This window comes from Diospyros lotus, chromosome 4, assembly GCF_014633365.1.
Source record: "Diospyros lotus cultivar Yz01 chromosome 4, ASM1463336v1, whole genome shotgun sequence".
NCBI lineage: Eukaryota > Viridiplantae > Streptophyta > Magnoliopsida > Ericales > Ebenaceae > Diospyros > Diospyros lotus.
Window position 1 is genome coordinate 22932385 of NC_068341.1, and position 22918 is coordinate 22955302.

The following is a 22918-nucleotide window of genomic DNA, read 5'->3' on the forward strand; positions in this document are numbered from 1 at the left end:
ACTTTTATGCTCCTATGATTTTGAAAAATCACCAAGGGATGATATTATCCCTGAACTTAAGCAAATAGGGTGACACTACTTATATTTCCTTGCTTTTATTACATAGAATTAAGGAAGTGGGGGACTCTTGTTGATGCTTGAGATTTAGTTAGTTAACATGTGTATATTGTACTTAACCCTAGCTCGACCTTAGTTTTATTGACCAGACCACTCTTAAAGTTGGTTTGATTAACTAAGCCACTGTTGCCCTTAGTTTGTGTTAACCAAGTGCCTTAGTCCGCTTAACTAGGCCGCCCTTAGCCTCAACCCAACTTATCAAGCCATATTCGCCCTTAACCTATTTCACTAGGCCATCTTTGCCATCCAAAATCTATTTGAGCTAGCTCGGCCCAAAAAAGAAGTCTTCCACAAACTTGGGAAAACCAATCTTGCCTAAGGTCGAGTTATCCAATCTTACTAGTATTTTCTCTTAGAATCAAGAGATAAACTTGATCACAATATGGGATCAATTCCTACAATCTGGTGATTAGTGATAATTTTAATAAGCTTGAGATGTACCTCTTATCTTAAATCATAAGAAAACAGTTTTCAGAGATAAGTTTAATCTCCACAAGACCATCTAGGATCACTATTCCTAGACATTAATCAATAAGAAAACTTAATCCTACACAAAGGATTATTTCTAAACAATTATAAATAGAGGAGGATATTTGCTCTGAGATTAGCACTCTTAATTATGATTTAAGTGTTTCTCACTTCCTTACAATTACTTTACATCTGACTTAGGTATTAGAATGACTTTCCTGGCCAACTCCAAGATAGTCTTATTGTTTTCTTTTGTAGTATATTGTAATACCCGGGAATGATTTGAGGCTAAAAATAATATTTGATGAAGGGAACAAGTGGAATTTTCAGAAAAATAAGGCTATAGGGTACACTATCGCAGTTTTAGGCGACCGAATTAGACAAAGGGAGTACCCCGAACCCTAGATAACCAAGGAAAATAGTATAGTATCGACGAGTGATTCGAGTCATGATTTTAAGTATCAAAAGAAGTTGGATCGGAAACAGTTTCCGGTATAACTATCTACCAAGTTGAGAAAATCGAATGATCGTAAGGGATGTAATACTCGAGATTTTTAGATCCAGATACTTGAGGAAATAGGATATTTTAAGGGATTGTGGATGTTTGGAAACAAAAGTTCAATTTTTGAGCCAGGGGCAAAATCATAATTTTTGAGGTTCGGGTAAAAGTGTAATTTATCTAAAAGTCAGGGATATTAGCGTAATTAATCCATTCTTTAGGGACTAAAATGAAAATAAAAATTAGCCCGGGACCATGTTGGAAAGGGTCTAAGTGCAATTATCCAAAAGTTTAGGCCAAAGTGTAATTCTTGAAACCTTTTTACTAGGGGCATTTGGGAGATTCAGGAAAAGTCTCATAATGACTTTAAAGATAAGGATGAAGTCTCGTGATGACTTAAAGGATAAGATTTGGATAAGATTTGATTTGATATGAATTGATTTGGATAAAGATTTGATTCGAATAACAATGATTGCATAAAATCTTAGAAGATTTGGAAATGATTATATAAAATCTTAGAAGATTTAGAATGATTGCAGAATATCTTAGAAGATTTGGTAATGATTATATAATATCTTAGAAGATTTAGAATTATTGCAAAATATCTTAGAAGATTTGGTAATGATTATATAATATCTTGGAAGATTTACAATGATTGCAGAAGATCTTAGAAGATTTGGAATGATTGTAAAAGATTTTGGAAGATTTAAAATGATTGCAGAATATATGTTTCTTGGTGGCTAAGTTTCCAAAACCTATAAATAGGGTTCACGGCCAAAGGTTTCTCATTCGAAATTATGAGAAGTTCGTACTAGACAAGAGTGCTTTGGGTTTAGTGGATAGAGGGCTTTTTAAGCATACGCGAAACATCACAAGCGCAAAGCACTGGGTAACGCGTGAGGGCGTGTAAGGAGGTGGTTTGGTCAAAATACCTGAGGAGTTGTACAAAAAGTAGAGGTTGGGAACAAGATTTGAGGTGTTCAGAGTTTCGTTCAAGGTGAGTGTTCGCCCCCAAAACTTGATTTATTGTGCTTGTTCTATCTGAACGTGTTGAGAATTCATGCAAAATGGTTTTGTTGCATGTAAATGATAATCGGTGACGATTGGTTTTATGAGGGAGGTTCATCCCTAAACGTTTTTGAACTTGTGCATTGCATTTTATAAAATGTTATTTATATGATGCATGGAATTGTGATATATGGCATTGTCTTGTGTTTTGTGGGTTCGTATGGAATGTCAGCCTATGATGCTGTCTGGATAGTGCAGTCATAATTCTCCAAGGGCGTGACGGAATAAGAGGGTTATTGATACTGGTGTGCATGTCAGGATAGCCACCTTGGTTTTCGTGCCAGACCGTTTGGTCAGGGAAGTTGCACTAGGACAACTAGGTGGTCTATACTGTGTTGTTCGTGTGGGATGTCAGCCTAGGATGTTGTCTGGATAGTGTAGCCGCAATTCTCCAAGGACGTAACGGAATAATAGGGGTATCTAATGCTGTTATGCATGTCAAGATAGCCGCCTTGGTTTTCGTGCTAGACTGTTTGGCCAGGGAAGTTACACTAGAATGACTAAGTGGTCCATGTGAAATTTTGGAGTTGGGATTGTATGGTGGTTCCTTGATGCTTAAAGTAGAAACGCAATCTGGAAAGATGTGTTGGCTTGCCCCTCTTAAGCTAGAATCGTGTCGTGTTGTCGAGTCGGTATGGTAGCATAGCTCTTAGAGGAATTGCTCATTTCTCGTGGTAGGGTTAAGCGCGTGGGATTCTCTTGGGCTAGGACTTACCGGGTGTATTGGTTTATTTCATGTCTTGCATTCATTCATGAAAAATGTGATTTTGAACTCTCACTTAGATGATTCAGCATCTAATTTGGACTATATCCCTGGAATATTCAAACGTTCCAGGTGAAGGCACCGGTGCGAAGGGAAAGGGAATTACCGAGGAGTGATGACGACTAGATGATGTTTTATATTATGTCCTTTCAGTTATGTTATTTATTTTGAAAACGTCATGTAAACGTTGGAGCAACTTTATAATATGAATAAAGTGGTTTCGATTATGACTTGTTAAGTTTTCGATCTAGCTTCCGCATTTGAGTTGATGAACCTGTCTTAGTTTATTGATAGTTCATAATTGATATACTGAGAAGGTGTAACGGGATCTTCGAGGAACGGTGTTTGTTTTGGGTATCTGTTGTTTGTTTGGAAAAAAATTTATATCCCTGGAATCTTATGTTACGTATCGCTCCAAAGAAGTGGGGTGTTACATATATTAAGCTCATTAGTCTAAAGCTAAAGTGTTTTGCCATCTGGTACATTTCCCTTTCTAAAAATATATATAGGTGATCAAATTTTTGCTTTATCAAAGTTGTTGTGAAGTTATTTAACTTATGAAAATAAATTTGTTAAAATGATATATAAATATATATAGATATAAAGTATATATGGGTACTATTCAAATGCCTAACACTCTATAAGTTATGGGATAAAACAACAACAACAACAACATATCCAGCCTTTATCCCACTATGTGGGGTCGGCTATGAATTCTAAACTTCCATGCATTTCTGTCTTTTGTCATATCTTCATTTAGGTCCATACACTTCATATCAAACTTTAATGTCTCTCTCACAGTTTTCTTGGGTCTGCCTCTACATCTTTTCTTGACTAATTGTTCCATTTCATCAACTCTCTTCACTGGAGCGTCTCTTGGTCTCCTTCTCACATGACCAAGCCATCTTAGTTTAGTCTTTCTCATCTTCTCCTCGATTGGCACTACTCCTACCTTATTACAAATAATTGCATTTCTAATTTCATCTTTCCTTGTATGCCCACACACCCATCTTAACATCCCCATCTCTGTTACGCTCGTCTTTTGCTCATGCTGGTATTTGACTGCACAACATTCTAAGCCATACAACAAGACTGGTCTTATAGCTATCCTATAGAATTTTTCTTTTAGTTTTAATGGGATTTTACTATCACATAACACCCCCAATGCATTTCTCAATTTTAGCCAACCTGCCTTAATTCTATGTGTGACATCCTCATGAATTTCTTCATCTTTTTGAATCACTGATCCCAAATATCGAAAATGGTCTTTTCTTTGTAAAATTTGGTCTTCTAATTTTATTATAACATCCTCGACTCTTGCATTCTTACTAAATTTACATTCCATATATTCTATTTTCTTTCTACTTAATTTAAATCCCTTAGATTCTAAATTATTTTTCCACAACTGAAGCTTAGTGTTAACTCCTTCTTTTGTTTCATCCACCAACACTATGTCGTCTGCAAATAGCATACACCATGGCACTTCTGTCTAAATATCTTTAGTGAGTTCATCTATTATTAGGGCAAATAAATATGGACTTAGTGCAGAACCTTGATGCAGTCCTATTGTAATTTTAAACAGTTTAGTGTCTCATCCGCATGTTCTGACCCTTGTCTCTGCACCGTGATACATGTCCTTAAGGGCTTGTATATGGGCTATTCGGACTCATTTCTTCTTTAAAACCCTCCATAATACTTCTCTAGGGACCTTATCATAGGCATTTTCTATATCTATAAATACCATATGTAGGTCATTCTGATGATCTCGATACCTTTCCATTAGGCGCATTAGTAAGTATATAACTTCAATTGTTGACCTACCAAGCATGAAATTAAACTGATTTTTCGATACCACTGTTTCTTTTCTGAGCCTCCGTTCTATTATTTTCTCCTAGAGTTTCATGGTATGGCTCATTAACTTAATTCCTCTGTAATTTTCATAGTTTTAAACATCTCCTTTGTTCTTATATATAGGAACCAAAGTACTCTTCCTCCACTCATCTAGCATCTTTTTTTATTTAAGGATCACGTTAAATAATTTCGATAGCCGGGAATTGCCATTTTCTCCCATGCATTTTCATGCTTCTATTGGTATATTATCCGGTCTCACTACCTTATGATTTTTCATCTTTTTTAATGCTTGTCTTATTTCATTTGAACTTATGCGTCGATAAAATGTATATCTCACATCCCCTTCGGGGTTACTAAGATGTCCCAACCTAACTCTTGTGTCGCCACCATCAGTGAATAATTTTGTGAAATACTCCTTCCATCTCTCCTTAATCGCTCTCTTATTCACTAATACATTTTGATTTTCATCTTTTATGCATTTCACTTGATTTAAATCCCTTGTTTTTCTTTCTCTTGCTTTAGCTAATTTATATATATCCCTTTCTCCACATTTTGTATCAAGTCGTTTATATAGATTCTCATATCCTTTTGACATTGCTTCACTAACGGCTCTTATTGCTACTTTTTTTTGCTTCTTTATAATTTTTTTGATTTTCTTCATTGTTACACTGATATACAGCCTTATAGCAAGTTTTCTTATTTTTAATTTTCAATTGTACCTCTTCATTCCACCACCAAGACTCCTTAAGGTTCAATTGTACCTCTCCAAGGGCTACATTTGTCGTGCTTCTTATGGCACTAGCCATTTCTCTCCACATTTGGTTTGTCTGTTATTCTCCATTCTATTCCCTTCTACCCCTTAATTTTTCTTTGAAGATTAGTTATTTCTCCTCTTTTAAATCTGTAACGGCCCACCTCTCGGAGCCCCTACTGCGGATAGAGCATCCGTGAGAGGGTCATTATTTAAATGATATCGAACAATCACATAAACTAAACCTCTCACACAACTCTTTTAGAAACCATTTTTTTTTTTTCATCACATAACATTACATAACGGTTTTTACATAATCATTCACCACCTGGGCCTACTTAACATATATCTATCTCACAATTTTAAAACAATACACAACGACACCCAGGACCTAGGTTCGGGAGAGCTCTACACTTGCTATCCTGACTCGACGATTTGGACACAGCTCTACCGTACGCACCAGCGATGTCGGGATACTCTTACCTGGAATTATGGAAAGCAATGTGAGTCACAAGACTCAACAAGCTCATGAAAGAAAGGTTAAAGGATTTGTAGCGACCCGTAAATAGCAAATTAATTTAATTATTGAGTTATTGTGTTAATCTAAATTAAAAAGGAATATTAAAATAATTTGTTGTTATAAATAATAATAGATTATGTGATTTTATGAAAATAAGAAATTAAGGTAATAAATTAATTATTTTAGAATATTTCGGGAATAAGAAAAAATTGAAATAAATTAAATTGTAGAATTTTTATAAGTTCCGGGCGTTAGTGTAAATAATTAAGGGGGTTGTGTGTGTAAATAATGAAAGTAGGAGAGGGCTGGTGCGTTTCCGGAAAGAGGGACCAAGGGTCCCTTTATATATAAATGTGTGAGCTATATGTATGAAGGTTGGGCTAGCACGGGTGGCACGCGGGCGTACAGAGATGAGGGCGGACGCAAGGTTCGAGACGCGGGGTGCGCGCGCGAGGCAAGGAATTTTGCTGATTTTTAATCAGCAATAGGCATCTGAAACAATGTCGTTTCGGTTGAGGCGATGGCCTCCCAGCGGCTGGCCCGCACGCTACCATGTGGCTCCTCCTCCTCCACTTGTTTTGCTCCTATTTAAGCTCGATTTTGGGCGTTTCTTTCACATCAGAAGCAGCAAATAAATTAGGAAAAGTCAGTGCGCCCGCGAACAAGAAATTGGGAGATTTTGGGTGGAAAAATTCAGATTAAATCCAGTTTAATCGAATATTTAATTTGCCAGGTATGTAGAGAAGCTAGTAATAAATATTCTGTACGGTCGGAATTTCGTTTAGAGTCCAATTTTGTTAATTTTGGCGAATTATTGGGGTGTTGCAGTTTGTATAATTTTTACCACGTTGGGTCAAATCAAGCCTAAGGATATCTTCGTAAAGGCAAGTTCTTTATACCCTTTACAACGTTCATTTCGTTGTCAATTTATTTGACCTCCTTTCGTTCGTATCGGCCGTTAATCGATTATGGAATTTTTGAACGGTTTACTATAAAATTTAATTTATTAAATTGGCCTCGTGGATTTTATTTGTTGGCTGCCTACGGGGGTTTGTGCCATCCCCATGCCTGTGGGAATGATGTCGTACTCACTCAGGGATAGGTTCTTAGGTATTATTATGGATTTTGGTTGTTCATAGGCTAGAACGGTTAGGCAGTGGGGGCAAGGATCGGCTGTTCGGTGACGGATTGACTATTGTACGATCTATCTTAGGCCGTTGGTTGGTCTCTCCTATTCACTGACCATTGACCGGTGCCAAGCACTGTTGACTAGCTCTGCCGTTACGTGATTATAGCATGACTGGTATCATTTTATTCTTGTTGCATGTTTTGGTGTGCACATGGGTACGGGCTGTATGTTGGGATTTTCATGATCTGGTTATGCTTGGTCACGAACATTCCAGCTTGGTTATGATGCATCCAGCACGGGCATATGCATCGCGTGTGGTTTACTATATGGGCGGAGCATGGCCTGATGCCTGGATGTATGGGCACCAGTGTATCACGTTGATGCTCACTACGCCATTGCATTTTTATGTGCATTGCATGGTTACTGGTAGTTATTAGTTCTCGGACGGGATGACCGTTCTGAGGGAGCCTATAGCTCGGGTGTAGGGAGTACCGACATGGACATACGGGTGACGGGAGTAACGACCCGGGACAGCGCGCGCAGGTTTGTTGGAGATTTATGTTGCCTTTCAGGGTAGCGGCAGGTTGGTATGAGACTTGGGTGCTAGGTGTCTTGTGTGGGCCCCAAGGACTGGTATGTGTTTTCTTTATGCTATGCTGTTGTGTTGTAGTGTCTCATGGCATGTGTGTATGTGTGGGACTATGTTTGGGGTGAGCTCCTCTTCTATTCACGTTACAACCTTCATTTTCCTATAAACTTGCTGAGTCTTGCGACTCACCTTGCTTTCCATCATTCCAGGTATGGGTAAAGCGAAAGTTGAGGGCGAGGATCGCGCCACCTAGCAGCCAGTCGTGTGGTAGGGTGTACAGATTGCTTGCCCCCGTTATCTCTGATATTTTGATAGGGTTTTTGTTTCTTATTTTTGACTGTGCCAGGTTATTCCTTGTATCTCCTATTTGCTGGCACAAGTGTCTGTATATATTTTTATATACTCTGTGACCACTGTTCTAGCCGAGTACTTGTGTGCGTGCATGTTCATCATTTTGCTTCTGCTGTTGTTTTCCTTATGTATGCATGCCGGGGTATTTTTGTCTTGTGTTTAATTATCTTCCCTTATGTAAGCATCTTCGTTCGGATAGATCGGGTGGTTGGGATATCCGGGCGGGGGTGCTTACAGGTACAAACAAGACTCTTCCCATAACATCCCATGCAATTCATGCCAATGCAACGTCATGCCATGCCATGCCCAATACCTGCCTTATTTTTATATGCATAAACATATAATAAACTTCACATAAACGGTCATTGAGGCCCACATTAAACACACATTGGCACCCAAGTCCCACATACATACCTGTTGGAAGCCGTTTATAGGCTACCATTCCATTTCCCCTTACACGCCCATTTTCCTGTCACTATCATCTTATCTTGCCGTTGCCGTGGGACTCTAACCCCTGGTCTTGTTGTTGCCGTGAGACTCTAACCCTCAGTCTTACCGTGGCCACATCTACCACCCATACTCAACATTTAAAACCGCATATTCTCACCATGCAGTGCAACAAATAAGAAATGCAACGGCTTTTGTAGCATAAACGTGATGACAAGGCCCCCATAAACCAAGCATCAGGCCATGCTATGCCTACATAGGAATTCACACATGCGATATGCCTCTAAATGCACTGGTTCACTTAAAGAACCCAGGTTAGCTCTAGACCAACAGGGTCATGCAGATACTTACACATCCCGTCACACACAAAGTATGTCCCAACAGTGAATGCAACTCAAGCCCTATGTAGCACACACATCATGATATGCACAAGCCAAGACGGGAATCTGGCAGTACCAGCTCTTCTGGCCCGTCTAGCACTTATCGTAACAATCGATAACTGACGCTCATACATCCAACCATCAACTGCCATGACTTACGGTCGACAGTCAGTGGCTTTGTACCTCATACCCTTAAGACACACATAAACAACATTAAACTCAATCTCTTAAGCTCAACATTTCTCTCACTTTATCCATAACAACATAGACACCATTATGTCATTCATGTTCTCTTCTCTTCTCAAACACAGGAAACCATTTTCACATTCATAACAAACTATTAACATAATCCCACGGTCTTGATCACATTCATTTTCTAAGAATCTATCCCCAACGAGTTCGGCATCATTCCCAAGGGAAGCGGAGCGATACGAAGCTCTGTGACAGATAGAATGAACGACACCAAAACATCGTTTACTTAACCTATTTAATCACTAATAGACTCATTATTAACGAAACAAGTTATGAAATGATTGCCACGCGGATTAACGTTATTAATGCGTGGAACGAGTCACGGTGATGGAAGGTTTAAAATACAAGAAATTTCGAAGACTTTCACGAAAATAAATAACACGAGGAGAGAGTTATGAGCTTGCCTGAAAACGGTTGATTTCGGCCTCTCTTATGCTCCCGATGCGAAGTAATATGTTCTATATAAAACAACAAGTTAACGGATCAAATTAATTAAATTTAACCGCATAATCAATATAATCTAGCTGTATAAATTCTATAACTTAAACATATAACATTTATTCTAATTTTACTCACTTACCTTGTCACTTTAAATGCTAAATATCCCAAAATCTCCATCATTTCCTTCAATTTTTTCCCAATTTCCTTCTCTTTTCCTTCCTTTCCGCTGCTGAAGTCGCGCCTTCTTCTCCATCCCTTATTTCTCGCCATTTCCTACGATATTATAATAAAATATTAATTTTTTAAATATAATATAATATATATATATTTATACACCATATTATACATATATATATATATGTACGTGGAGCCTCTAAATTTCTCAAATACATTTGCTTCGCTTGGCTTATTAATCTATTATTTTATTATTTATATAAACATATTAATATTTATAATATTTTATTTATTTTAAACACTTAATAGTAATCTAAGTTCTAAAAATTCCCCCAAGTTTTCAATTACTTTTCCATTCGAGAATACAATAAATTTAATATTTTTCTTTAAATTTCTCCAAGTTACAAATATTACATAAATCACTAATTAATCTAAAATGTCAAAATTAATAATTATTATTTATCTCTAAAATTTTAGATTATTACAAAATCCCACCGATTCTTGGATTTTGTTTTATGTCATTTTTTCTCTTCCAATTTTTTACTTAGACGTTAAGTACTAGAAGTCTATGTTAAATAGTCAAACACTCTCCCGGTATCACCTTACAATCCCTACAACATAATCGATCATTTTGTCTTGTGAGAAAGTAATCTATTTGGGTGTTTGATATAACATTTTTATATGTGATTAAGTATCCGTCTCATTTTTTAACCTAGTATTGGTTATGATGAGCGCATATGTCATAGCAAAATCTAGAATAGATTTATCCACATTATCAATTTCCCCGAATCTATACCCTTTATGTACCTTTCTATAGTCGTTTTCGTCTCTACCCACGTGCCCATTTAAGTCACCTCCTATAATCACTTTCTCTCCTCTTGATATCATTTGTATGAGTCCCTTTAAGTCCTCCCAGAATTTTGCTTTTATCTCCTCATCTAACTCCGCTTGTGGTGCATATCTACTAAAGATATTCATAGTCATTCTTCCTAGACTAACCTTCACCATAATAATCCTATTCCCCTATTTTCTTTACATCTACCACCTCATCTACTAAGCTTTTATCCATAATAATTCTCACTCCATTTTTCGCTCGATTATTTCCTGTGTACCATATTTTATATCCAGTTTCTGATAAAATTTTTATTTTTTTCCCCTACCTATCTCGTCTCTTGAAGGCACATAATATTATTTTTTCTCCTAATCATCACATCTACCACTTCCATAGCTTTGCTTGTTAATGTTCTTATGTTCCATGATCCAATCCTTAATCTATGATTTTGTTTTTGATCTTGACTTTGAATTTGATTTTGTTTTTTATTTTATTTTTAATTTTGATTTTGATTTTAAACTAAGTTCTTTACCCACATCCGTCTAAGCAAATACGGGGACCCTTGCTTTCTGAATTTTTACCCCTATTTGAATGGCTATTGGGTTAGACAATAACATTTTAAGAATAATGCCATTTGTACATTTAGGGTTTTTACATGTGAGTTTACATGTAACTTGAAGGACTATTTTATCCTTTTCTCTGATCTCTTAATGACCATTTTGCTCCTTCCCCCTCCAGTAACCTCTCATATCTCTCCCATTCCTTTCGTCATCATCGCCGCATCCTCGCCGCTGCAACCGACCATCCGCCATCGACCTTTTCCCTGCTGTTTTTCACCTCAGCTACCTTGCTTACAACCTCGCCATCGCCTCGCCTACTCTTATCATTGCAACCTCGCCGCCTCACCATTGCAACCTTGTCACCTCGTTGTTGCATCCTCAGCAATCGACTTGTCTCTTGTCGTCGCCTCATTGCTGCATCGGGGTTTCGATGTAGCAGTGAAAGGCAAGTTGATTATTGGAGGATGCAGCGGTGAGGAGGCGAGCGGCATTGATGAGGTGACGAGATTGCAGTAGCGAGAGAAGGCAAGGCGATTGAGGGGAAGAACGGTAGTGAGAGGGGTGGCATCGGGTGGTCGGTTGCAACGACGATAGAAGGGGAGAGAGAAGGGAGAAAGAGAGAAGAGAGTAAACAAAAATCGCGATATATTATAATATTTTAACATCAAAATATCATAATTTATCGCGACATATCCCCTTATATACCTACCTGTCAAAGTCTCACCCGTAAATAGCATGAGTCTTATTCAAATAGCGTCCAAACAAACCATTATATTAATAAGCAGTAGGCCGAACTGTTTTCAGCACCGAAGGCCAAAGAAGGGTAACATAATGGCGTTAGCTTCTTCCTCTGCTGCTTTTCTGAATTGCAACGCCTCTTTCTTCGTTATCCGAAGGCAACACTGCCCTTCTCGTACAGCTTTCCTCTGCACCATACCCTTCTCTTCTTTACCTCGTTCGCTGTCTTCCTCGAGGCGTCGATGTCCCGCACCTATCATTTCTTCTCTCAAGGTACCTTACTTCGCTGCCACCAGGTGTTTGTCGAAATGCTTAACTGATTCTCTGATCATCTGGTTGTGGTACGTGCTTGTTACAGGAGAATTTGGGTCACCTCTCCAAGACTTGGAGCGATTTTACCAGCTTAAACTATTGGGTCGTTCGGGACTATCACCGGCTAGTTAATTCTGTTAACGCCCTCGAGCCGCAGATTCAGGGACTATCTGATGCACAGGTTTCTGGGTTTGAATTTGTTGGTAGTTTCGGTGGGCTTTGTTTGTTGGTCATATACATTTATTTATTTTTTGTTGGTTTTGGTTTTCTAGCTGACTGCAAAAACAACGGAGTTCCGAGACCGGCTAAGACAAGGGCAGACACTTGCGGACATTCAAGCTGGTTTCAAGAACTATTCCTTTACTTGTTTTTGGAAAAAAGTTCAATTCTTTTATTCAAATTTTTGAAACTTATTAGTTTTTGGTAATGATGTTAGAGGCATTTGCTGTTGTTCGTGAAGCTGCGAGGAGGAAGCTGGGAATGCGGCACTTTGACGTGCAGGTCCCTTGTTTCTCTCTGACTAGTCTCACTGCTAACTAAAAAGTTTTCTGTGTCTGAATATCATGTCAAATTGAAGTACAGATCGTTGGTGGAGCAGTGCTTCACGATGGTTCAATCGCTGAGATGAAGACAGGTGAAGGAAAAACACTGGTTTCAACGTTAGCTGCGTATCTTAATGCCCTTACTGGCGAGGGTGTTCATGGTAAGTATTGAAAGATGGCTGTTAGTGGCTACTGATCATGAATAGTGCCAGAGAACTAACTTCGGAAGTGTGACACTGAATAGTGCCAGAGAACTTTTGCATGCTGATTGAGTGTCTGAATGGAAGTGTTTACTCTTTGCAGGTTCGGCCTTGCAGCTCATATATATTCTGGAATGACATTTATAGTCCTTAGGGAAATCCGCGGTGGAATTTAATTGTTTGAAGCTAAAATTCAGTAAATGAGGATAGTGCATAGAGATGTAGAGTGAGTTTATATTTTAGGCATTCCTTTGCTGCCCCTTACTTTGGAAGGCTGTTTCTGATGGTACACTAACATTCCAAGTAGTGGCACAGGAAAAATGTTTTTTAGTCAAGCCTTACCAGTGTTAAAAAAAAAGCACACTTAAGTGTGAACTGCCACATGCTTGGGGCCTTTCTTGTGTGAAGCTTAGTGACTTTAGCTCAGTGCAATTAAATGTTTTTAAGTCAAGCCTTACCAGTATTCACAGAGACATATATGTATTGTATATATATTGATGCACTGTTTGGTATTCTCCCAAGCAAATAATGGAATTGATAATATGGAGCTCCAAGTAATTATGTTGTTGAAGTTGGTCCTTTAGAAGTGCAGTGAGTTGTTCTTCTTTTGTTTCTCCTCTTTATGCTTTTGTGTTGCTGTCACATTCTGCATTGACTTTTAAGCTTTTGCACAAATGAATTTTCCCCATTTTCATGCAAAGTTTTTGTTAAGCTTGTGGCTATGGCTGGAGATCTAGAATTCTTGTAGCCAATCCACCTAGTGGGATTAAGCTTGTGATTGTTACTTACCGAAAAATTAAGCCTGTGATTTTTGCTGTTGTTCATGTAAATTTTTTTGTAACCAGTGGTGTTATTAATTTGAGGTTTTACCTGACAAATTATGCTATACTTAGTTTAATTCAGAAGTGCTGCTGATTTTTCTCAATTTGTTTTTTTTTTTTTTGAAGTGGTTACTGTCAATGATTACCTAGCTGAACGAGATGCAGAGTGGATGGGTCGTGTTCATCGTTTCCTCGGCCTTTCTGTGGGTCTTATCCAAGTAATTTCCTGTTTCTAACAAATAAAAGTTGTTAATTACAATCTTTCCCCCTTTCCGCTTGAGGTGCTTTAGCTGGACCGGAATAGGGATATAAATGAATGGATTTGCAATAGATCTTAGGGAACCCATAGTAGTATATAATGCATATACCATTTGATATTTAAATCTAAATTTGATGGATCTCATGACATATAACTATGTTGAGATTCGATAAAATATGTAGACCTTGGCTCTGATAAATTCTGAGCCGACTATTGAAACTTGAAAGTAAGGTCTGTTACAATTGAATATTATATTATGTACTGTTTGGAAAAAAAAGCAATTTTAATCTGGAATAGTAATTGGATAAGATCCTTTTAGAATGGAGTTTGATGGGATAAAGAGTAGATTTTGGAATCAAGGTATCTACTGTCCTTGTAATAAGACTTAATTCAAATTGCAATTCAATCTTGGTCAACTTATTGACGGCCACTGATTAGATGTTTCCAATTAATGATGTAATATTTGGTAGAGGAAGTACTGATCTCCACAAAGCATCTGCAAAGCAGATAAGACCCATCAGATAGTATCTAATACTGCAGTTATTATTATTGTTGTTGGTGTTGTTAATCATAGTTTTAAAGTTTGGTCACTTGAACATATAGAGGGGAATGACAGCTGAAGAGAGGAGATCTAACTACAGATGTGATATTACTTACACCAATAACTCAGTAAGTCATATTGTATCTTCCTTCTGGTTTGTTGTGTTATTATTTGAATTGGATTTTATGATCATTGCCTGCCTTGTTGACACTGTATTGTGTGGCCAATTTTGGTCACACATCAATATTGTATCTCTACCCATGTTTCTTTCTGCTACATTGATTGTCTCAGGAGCTTGGTTTTGATTACCTCCGAGATAACCTTGCTGGAAGTAGTGAACAACTTGTGATGCGATGGTAAATTTTCAACCTGAGGAGTTTATCTTGGCTGTGTTATTAGACAACTACAAACTTTCTGAGAGTTTATTTGTCAGTGGTTTATGTGAATTACTAGTGGTGCAATCTGAAACAACAGGCCAAAACCATTTAACTTTGCAATAGTTGATGAAGTTGATTCAGTCCTTATTGATGAGGGGAGAAATCCTCTATTGATAAGTGGTGAGGTAATCTGCAATTTATTTTAATGTTCTAAAGTTTCATCACATGGGTATTCCAATGGTAGTTGTAGTAAACAGTATGGAAGGAAACGATTTGGAAATGATCCTTTGTTTTTGGGTCTATTGTGGTTTTTTACACAGGCAAGCAAAGATGCCGCACGATATCCAGTTGCTGCAAAAGTTGCTGAACTGCTTGTACGGGGCTTTGTAAGTGCATTTTTTGCCTTTGTCTTTTCAGTTTAACCATAAGTTTGTTTGCACTTTTGTGCAATTTATTTTACAATTGTTTTATTATGACCTCTCCGATTTAGTTATAATAATTAGTTTTAAAATTTTTGATTATGTTGATAGCATTATAATGTGGAGCTGAAGGACAATTCAGTGGAATTGACTGAAGAAGGAATTGCACTGGCTGAGATGGCACTTGAAACAAAGGACTTATGGGATGAAAATGACCCATGGGCTAGGTGACACCTTTTTTTTCCTTGTCACATAGAAAACCTAGCCTTGCTTTGAAAGTGATGAAGCTGGTTAATGTTTTTGCTAAATTCTTTTCCAAATATCTTTTCCTTTATGCCCTACTTTCCATGGTCTTACTCTTGGGAAATTTCAAACTGTTGTTCCAGTTCATTTGACCAACCATAATTAGGCTTAAATACATTGCCACATGCTTGCTAAATTTGTTTGGGCATTGAATTGGCACTGTTATCTAAAATGTTGTTTATGAAACTTAATTTTTTCCTTTCTTTTCTTTCTTTCTTTTTTAGTTAACTTTCAAATTTGTATTTTGTACTGTATGGTCACAGATTCGTTATGAATGCTTTGAAGGCTAAAGAGTTCTATCGGCGGGATGTCCAATATATTGTTAGAAATGGGAAGGCTCTTATAATCAATGAGGTATTATAAGCTTTTTTTTTTTTGTGGGTTACTATGCTGTTTTGCATTCGTACCTTTATCTTTTATTGAATTTTCTATTCTACAATATCGGATAAGAATTACATTCCCAATAATGGGAAGATATTCTAGGAATAGCATGCTTTATTCATAAAAGAAGTTAGCTTCATCGATCATGAAAGTTACAAAGAAATGCTTATCAACACCTATAGCCAATAGCCAATTAAGAAGAGCATTGATTTAAAGTATCATGAAAGCATATTGGTTGATATCATACTTTACATCTCTAGAGTTGGATTAAGAAGGGAGTAACTGAAAGAAACACCAAAACACACATGATGTTAAAAGTAATATGCACCTTTAATGTCAAGACGGTGTCCTTGAGTTGTGGAAATTGCAAACTTCAACCCACAAAGGCAAAGCTTCTTGTCCTACCATATTGAACTGCTACAATTCTTCCACTAACGAACATGTAGAATGATTTGCTCCATCCTACTTACCAACACGCTAATTTTTTTTTTTTTTTTTGTAAATAAAAAAAATTCATATAACAGAAAAAAACACAATAGCGTCTACAGAAAAAGCAGGGGCATACCCCGCTTAGAACAAGAAACAAAATGACAACAAACTAGATAAGAACAAGAAATAATAAGCTGCATCAAAGTAGGCCTCAAACAGCCAAGGCAGAAACTAACGTGAAGCTTAACATATTGAAACATTGAATATAGCTACAACGTTCCCATAATGGGAAAAGACAGAGAATACAATAGAGAAGCCCAGTGAGGAACAAGTGAAGCTAGAACCACCCATCATCAAAACAACCCCCATTTTGCGAAGAAATATGATGCAGGAACAAACTGTCAAATTCCACAATACTAGGTCGGACGCTTCAGTGGAGGAAGGAAACTGGCCAGCCATATACCACCAAAGGACCCCAAAGTTGCCTTGGGGAAGGGGAAAATCATCAATTCCAAGAACTTCAACCACCGAAAACAACCCCGTTCCACAATGAAATTTGAAGCATGAGCAAACTGTCAAATTCCACGATACTTGGCTGGTCGTTTCAGTGGAGGAAGGAAAACTGGTTGGGCGGAGCTGCCAAAAAGCCGCATAACACGATGAAGAGGGAATAGAGAAGCAAGGTAGAAAAAGGGGGAGGGGAGGGGGAAGAAGAGAGGGACAAATCTAACTCCTAGGTTGATAGGGGCAAGAGGGGGTAAGAGAGGGGAGAATATACCCCAAAGAATTATACAGCCAGAGGACCTGTAAACCAAATAGACTCACAAACAACTGGATGAGTAGAATCTGATAACACAACATAATTAAAAGCCAAAAAGAAATGCGCTAAATCAAGCAAGAAGGCGGGAGGCACCTAAAATGGACGAAAGCCAAACCTTTCAATGTTCGCCAGAATTCGCATAGAATGCAATTGGGTCCTAACAACATTTTGGATCTGGTAGGCAAGCTGAGATGGAGAGTGCTCAGAATTACGAAAGCAACGGTTGAGGCACAGGTTAGCCATCCCTACTTTTCTCTCTGATGATTGTGAATCAAGGGTCAATGTCAATTTGAACCAAGAAATCTGTGTGATGAACCATGATGCAGTTGGAAGAAGATGAGTTTGTCCTATGGGTATCTACCCATCAAGGTTTGTTCATGACTAAGGTGCTTGGCATCAGTAAAGAGAATCTTGGTTTACATGCATAAATGGAGAGAGGGATTTTCTTTATGTGGGTTATTATCCATTTGGATATTTTCAAGGCTGTGGGAACTGTTACATTTGGATATCCATAGGTGCTCATAGATGCCTTATTCATACTTTTTCTATCACACCCTACTTAGGACGAGATTGGCTATGAGCCTCAAGCCTTAGCTCAAGGACTATGAAAGACTAATTCTGTCAATAAGATAAATTATTATCATAAAACTACTCTTAAGTTCATCATGATTTATGTATAAAAATATATCCTGCAAACTGCTTTTAAATCAACCCCCATCTAACAAAGTATACCCTTAAAAATCCAAATAAATAATAAAATCCAGATTTATTTCATTTAAACGAACAAAGAAAAAAACAGAAGTTTAAATCCTATGAGCTCATAACATCTTGGTCTCACAGCACCAGAGTTCAGTCTAATGGTTCTCCTGCTCGCCTGATGTTAAAAGTTTGAGTAGTGATCTTATAACTTGGTGAATGGTAAGCCTTGCAGTAATTAATCCATAACTAGAATTTAAGGACTTTTCAGTAATACAATTGCAAAAAATAACTTTAATTTCTTGTAGTTTCTCAATGCATGCAGATTTGATCACAAGTTTTCTTAACATTAATTTCTCACATATAATGGTGTAAGAAGCAATATCATAAAAATTTCATATGTCAACAATTCCAGTGTAAGAATAATGCAACATCTGAGTCAACAAATATAATTTCAGTATCAATATAGTGCTAATTATTTTCTTGTCCTGGCAAAGGTAGACCAGATGAATCCACATCACACTTAGTGTCTCATTAGTGGTGGTGCTTGTGGTCTTTTTGTTAAATATATCCAGTTGGGGTCATACATCATCACCATAGTGGTAAAACTTTTTCAATGATCAATCACATCACTGTCTCATGGCAAAACTTTTCCCTAACAGCTGGTGTCACCACTACCGTTGCCAAGAATTTTCTTTAGACTTTTAACTGTTGAGAATTGGAGTCATCAATGGTTAAACTTTTCCTGAGCTTCCAAATTCATCATGTTAGGGTCAGAACTTTTATTCGAACTTAAGTGCAATATTTTGATAAAACAATTTTTCTATCAAATAACATCAACAACTTTACAAAGGAATGCAATTTTCAACATTGGGTTCTGAAATTATATTTTTATCAGTTTTTGTGGAGGAAATGCTGGGACTGTTTTAGTTGCAACTGGATTATGTCAAGGATCAGAGTTGAATCCTCATCTATTTGCTCTAATGGATGAACTCATTAAGCACATCCAAGAAGATGGCCTTAGTGTCGTTGAACAAACTAAGGGGTGTTCTTTCCCTCATACCTGGTGGTAGGGAGAGGGAATTTAAAATCATAGTATGTTGGGCATCCAAATAGAAGATTTCTTGCCATCGTTAAAACTAGATGAAATTCAACCTATTTATTACTAAATATGATTACTCCCTACCAATGACAGATAGCACTATTTGGGAATAATAACAATTTGGAAGATTTAATTATGATTGAGACTAAATAGATACAATTATACATGATGTGGAAAAATTTGAAATCTAAATAATAATAATTAATATTTTGGTTATTAGGTTTCAAAAACAGCTGGTACATTTTAAAGTAACCATTACTTGGACATTTTCACCCTTGGATATCAGTATCTTTCATGGAATCTTCTTGTTCAGTCGTGTTGGGCCCATTGGCAACGGTCAACCCGTCAAACATTGAAATCTCCTTGAATGTTTTTTTAGTTTCCATATAGGAGCTGACACGATATTGGTTATTGTAGAATTCCAGCTATGCATCACAATGCCCTACATGCTTTCTAACTACTAGTGCCGTGAATGAAGAATGGGCTGCTGAATCTTATCATCTTATCTGGAAGAAGAGTTTATCATCTTTGGAGTTATCTTCTTATTTATCTGTTCATGTATTTTGTTTATCTTATGAATTAATCTAGTATATAATCTAGTCCTAAAATTTAGGAGTCCTCATCCTAATATCTAGAAGCTAAAAACTAGGAGATTTTTTAGGAAATCTTAGTGGATGTTTATGTATATATTGTAATCTGTTCTCTCGGATTGAAGGAGTGAAAAAGAGGAACAAGAAGTTCCAGTTTCTTCAGTTATATTCTTCTTGTGTTAGGATGTTGTAGGTTATCATGGTTATTACATTCATCCCTTAAATGAAGAACACAAATGTGCATGTCACCTTTTGGTACAATGCTTGCATGCAGTTCCATAAAGTATGGTAAATAACTACTTGGTTAGGATGTGTTTGGTTGGTTTTCCATTTTTCAGTTTTCAGTTATCATTTTAATTTTGGAACGAAAAGAGAAAATAGTGTTAACTTGCTTATTTTTGCTTTAAAGAAATTTAAAAATTTTGGAGAGAATGATTAAAATGGTGTTTCCTTCTTTTTTTTTTTCTCTATTCCATTTCATGTTATTTTCTGCTCTACCTTTCCTCTGGTTGACTCTTCTTTGATTTTTATTCAGCTCTTTCATTCTTCATTTTTCCTTCTCTCCTAGCTCTCCCTTTGGCCCACCTAGACCTCGATAGTGACCCAAAATATGACCTTCTCCCTACCCTCTCAGTTTTGTTTTGTTTTTTTTTTTTTTTTGTGTGGTGGGGGTTTGGGGGGGGGGGGGGGGCAACCTTGTGCACTAGGGATACCTTTTCAAATTGGGTTTGTGAAGAATCTAGATCCTGTTTGGGTTTTCGTGGGGTTCTTCATGAACCTAGATAAGGGTTTGTTGGGTTGGCGGTGAACCCAAACCTGGGTTTGATTGGGTTCTTTGCAAACCTAGACCCTGGTTTTGTTGGCAGCCGTGAAGAGAAGCATGAAAAAGAAAAGGATAAAAAATTATTTCTTTTACATTGAGGGCATTTTTATCAATATCAATTGAATCATCACATATATTTAATGACCAAATAAAATAAATAAAATATGCATTAAACATCATGTTCAGTTTTTATTTTTTGTTAACAAAAAATAGAAACTGAGCACTGAAAATGAAAACTATGACTGAAAAATAAAAATAGAAAATTGGAAGCTATGTGAAATGACCTCTTAACAACAACAATACTTACAAGCTTTAATTTAGTCCCACTAGTTGGGAATGGCTACATGAATTCTAGACCTCCATTTATCTCTATCCATGGTCATGTAATGTAAGGCCATTATATTGTATGTATGTCTATGGGTTTCTTAGTTTTTTTTGGTTTTCCTCTCCCTCATTTGCTATAAACTTCCTCCATTTCATCCACTTGCTTCACAAGTTTTTCTATTGGTCTTCTTCTCTCATGTCTAAACAATCTTAATTGTGTTTTCTGAATATTTTCGTTAATACCGCCAGGATGGTTTGGTCATGTAAGAAGACAAGTAGAGGTTCTTGTGAGGAGAGTGGATGGAATGGTACAAGTATTCAGCAAAAGCAGTAAAAGAAGACTAAGAAAAGCTCAGTGGGAGGCTCTTTGGTGTTATTATATGGGTCTTGCAGAAGACAAGACCATAGATAGAAATGATTTGGATGTCAGAATTTATGTAGTCGCCACATGGTCGGATTAAGGATAGATACGATATTGTTGTTATCTTTAGTAGGCCCACTCCAGTCTTATCTTTAGTAGGACCACTCCAGTCTTAATGACTTTTGAGTACCCAAAACACTCCTGGAAAATAGATCTAGTCCCGTTGCTGGTTCCTTTAACCTTACCTAAAGACACTTCTATGCAATTCATCCCTTTATTATGTGTTAGCAAATCTACTATTTACTTTGACTAACAACTGTTACAAGCTTGGACAAGTTGACGTGACCAACTTTTGTAGCCCCATTTAACTTTCTAGATTTCTCATTTCCAATGACATGGTGGTTCCAGGCCTGTCTAGCCAAAATTAAAATATGCATATCTTTTTTGCAGTTGACAGGGAGAGTAGAAGAGAAAAGGAGATGGTCTGAGGGGATTCATCAGGCTGTAGAGGCTAAAGAAGGTCTCAAAATTGAGGTCTTGTATGATATTTCATGTTGTTTCATGATGTTTGTTCAGCATAATTACATCCAAAACTTATGTATTTGTCTGTATATTTGCTAGGCTGATTCTGTTGTCGTAGCACAAATCACATATCAATCACTGTTTAAGCTCTATCCAAAGCTGTCAGGGATGACTGGGACTGCAAAAACTGAAGTATGAATTCCTCTTTGAATTGTGAGATTGTGATTAGTCACTCAAGTGACCATTTTTGCTTTGTTATTATTTCTATGCAATTTATTTTCAAATTTTGCTCATTTGATTGTTATAGGGGGAATATTACTTCAACCTCTTAAGTCATGATTTTTATTGGACTTCTCTTGCAAAATTTTCCCCCTCTCATTGTTGCAGGAGAAAGAGTTCTTGAAAATGTTTCAGATGCCAGTTATTGAAGTGCCAACAAATCTGCCAAACATTCGCAAGGATTTACCTATTTTAGCTTTTGCGGTAAAAGGACAATATTTGACGTTCATTCCAATTACTAATCTACCATCCTATGGTATAAATTCTTCTTTTAACCTGATGTTCTTTGGACTACCTCTCTTAGACTGCACGTGGTAAATGGCAACATGTTCGAGAAGAAGTTGAGAGCATGTTTAGACAAGGTCGTCCGGTTTTAGTGGGTTCCACAAGGTAAATTGATGTCAATTTGCATTTCAATGTGATTCCCTTTCCCATCATGTTGTGATTAGTTTGACCAGCTGCCAGATACCCATGTCCTTAGATTCCAGAGTAAAAGAAGGGTTGGAATTGTGCGCATTTTGGGAATGTAATACAAATTCTCAGTTTGGACTCATTTATAAAATTCTCCTTTTTCTTCTTAATAAGGTAACTTGATGAGAATAGGACCTGAGTTGTCTCTAGTAAAGTAATAAGGTACAGAGGGAAGGAGATGCAAAAAATACGTGATTCAGCTATAAAGCCTATATCCATGAGAAGATAATATCACTAATTTTGTTTAGCTTAACTCATCAGTAATATAGTTTGTTTTGGCCCACTATCTATAAATGATAGATTTAAGTGTAAAAGATAGTCTGGTTTCTATCTCTGTATTTCTATATTTATTCCCTCATCTCTATCTCCATTTTTGATTAAGTTCATAGTTTTATCTATTTGCTTTATCTCTATCT

General features: G+C 37.0%; 1 protein-coding gene across 4 annotated transcripts in view; it reads left to right on the forward strand.

Annotated features, from left to right (window-relative positions):
* The first annotated feature begins 11974 nt into the window (after positions 1–11974).
* LOC127798726 (protein translocase subunit SECA2, chloroplastic) overlaps positions 11975–22918 on the forward strand; it is a 57428-nt gene continuing 46484 nt past the window's right edge. For 3 of the 4 annotated variants that reach the window (XM_052332286.1, XM_052332287.1, XM_052332288.1), the window contains exons 1-16: positions 11975–12203; positions 12289–12423; positions 12515–12584; positions 12679–12743; positions 12825–12945; positions 13932–14023; positions 14668–14733; positions 14897–14961; positions 15080–15167; positions 15303–15368; positions 15513–15628; positions 15968–16058; positions 21681–21764; positions 21852–21944; positions 22140–22235; positions 22336–22421. In XM_052332286.1, the coding sequence (XP_052188246.1) occupies positions 12024–12203; positions 12289–12423; positions 12515–12584; positions 12679–12743; positions 12825–12945; positions 13932–14023; positions 14668–14733; positions 14897–14961; positions 15080–15167; positions 15303–15368; positions 15513–15628; positions 15968–16058; positions 21681–21764; positions 21852–21944; positions 22140–22235; positions 22336–22421 (1514 nt within the window). In that variant the 5' untranslated portion in view covers positions 11975–12023. Of the gene's footprint in view, positions 12204–12288; positions 12424–12514; positions 12585–12678; positions 12744–12824; positions 12946–13028; positions 13088–13931; positions 14024–14667; positions 14734–14896; positions 14962–15079; positions 15168–15302; positions 15369–15512; positions 15629–15967; positions 16059–21680; positions 21765–21851; positions 21945–22139; positions 22236–22335; positions 22422–22918 lie in introns of those variants that run through there. The other variant, XM_052332289.1, reaches the window with a different exon arrangement.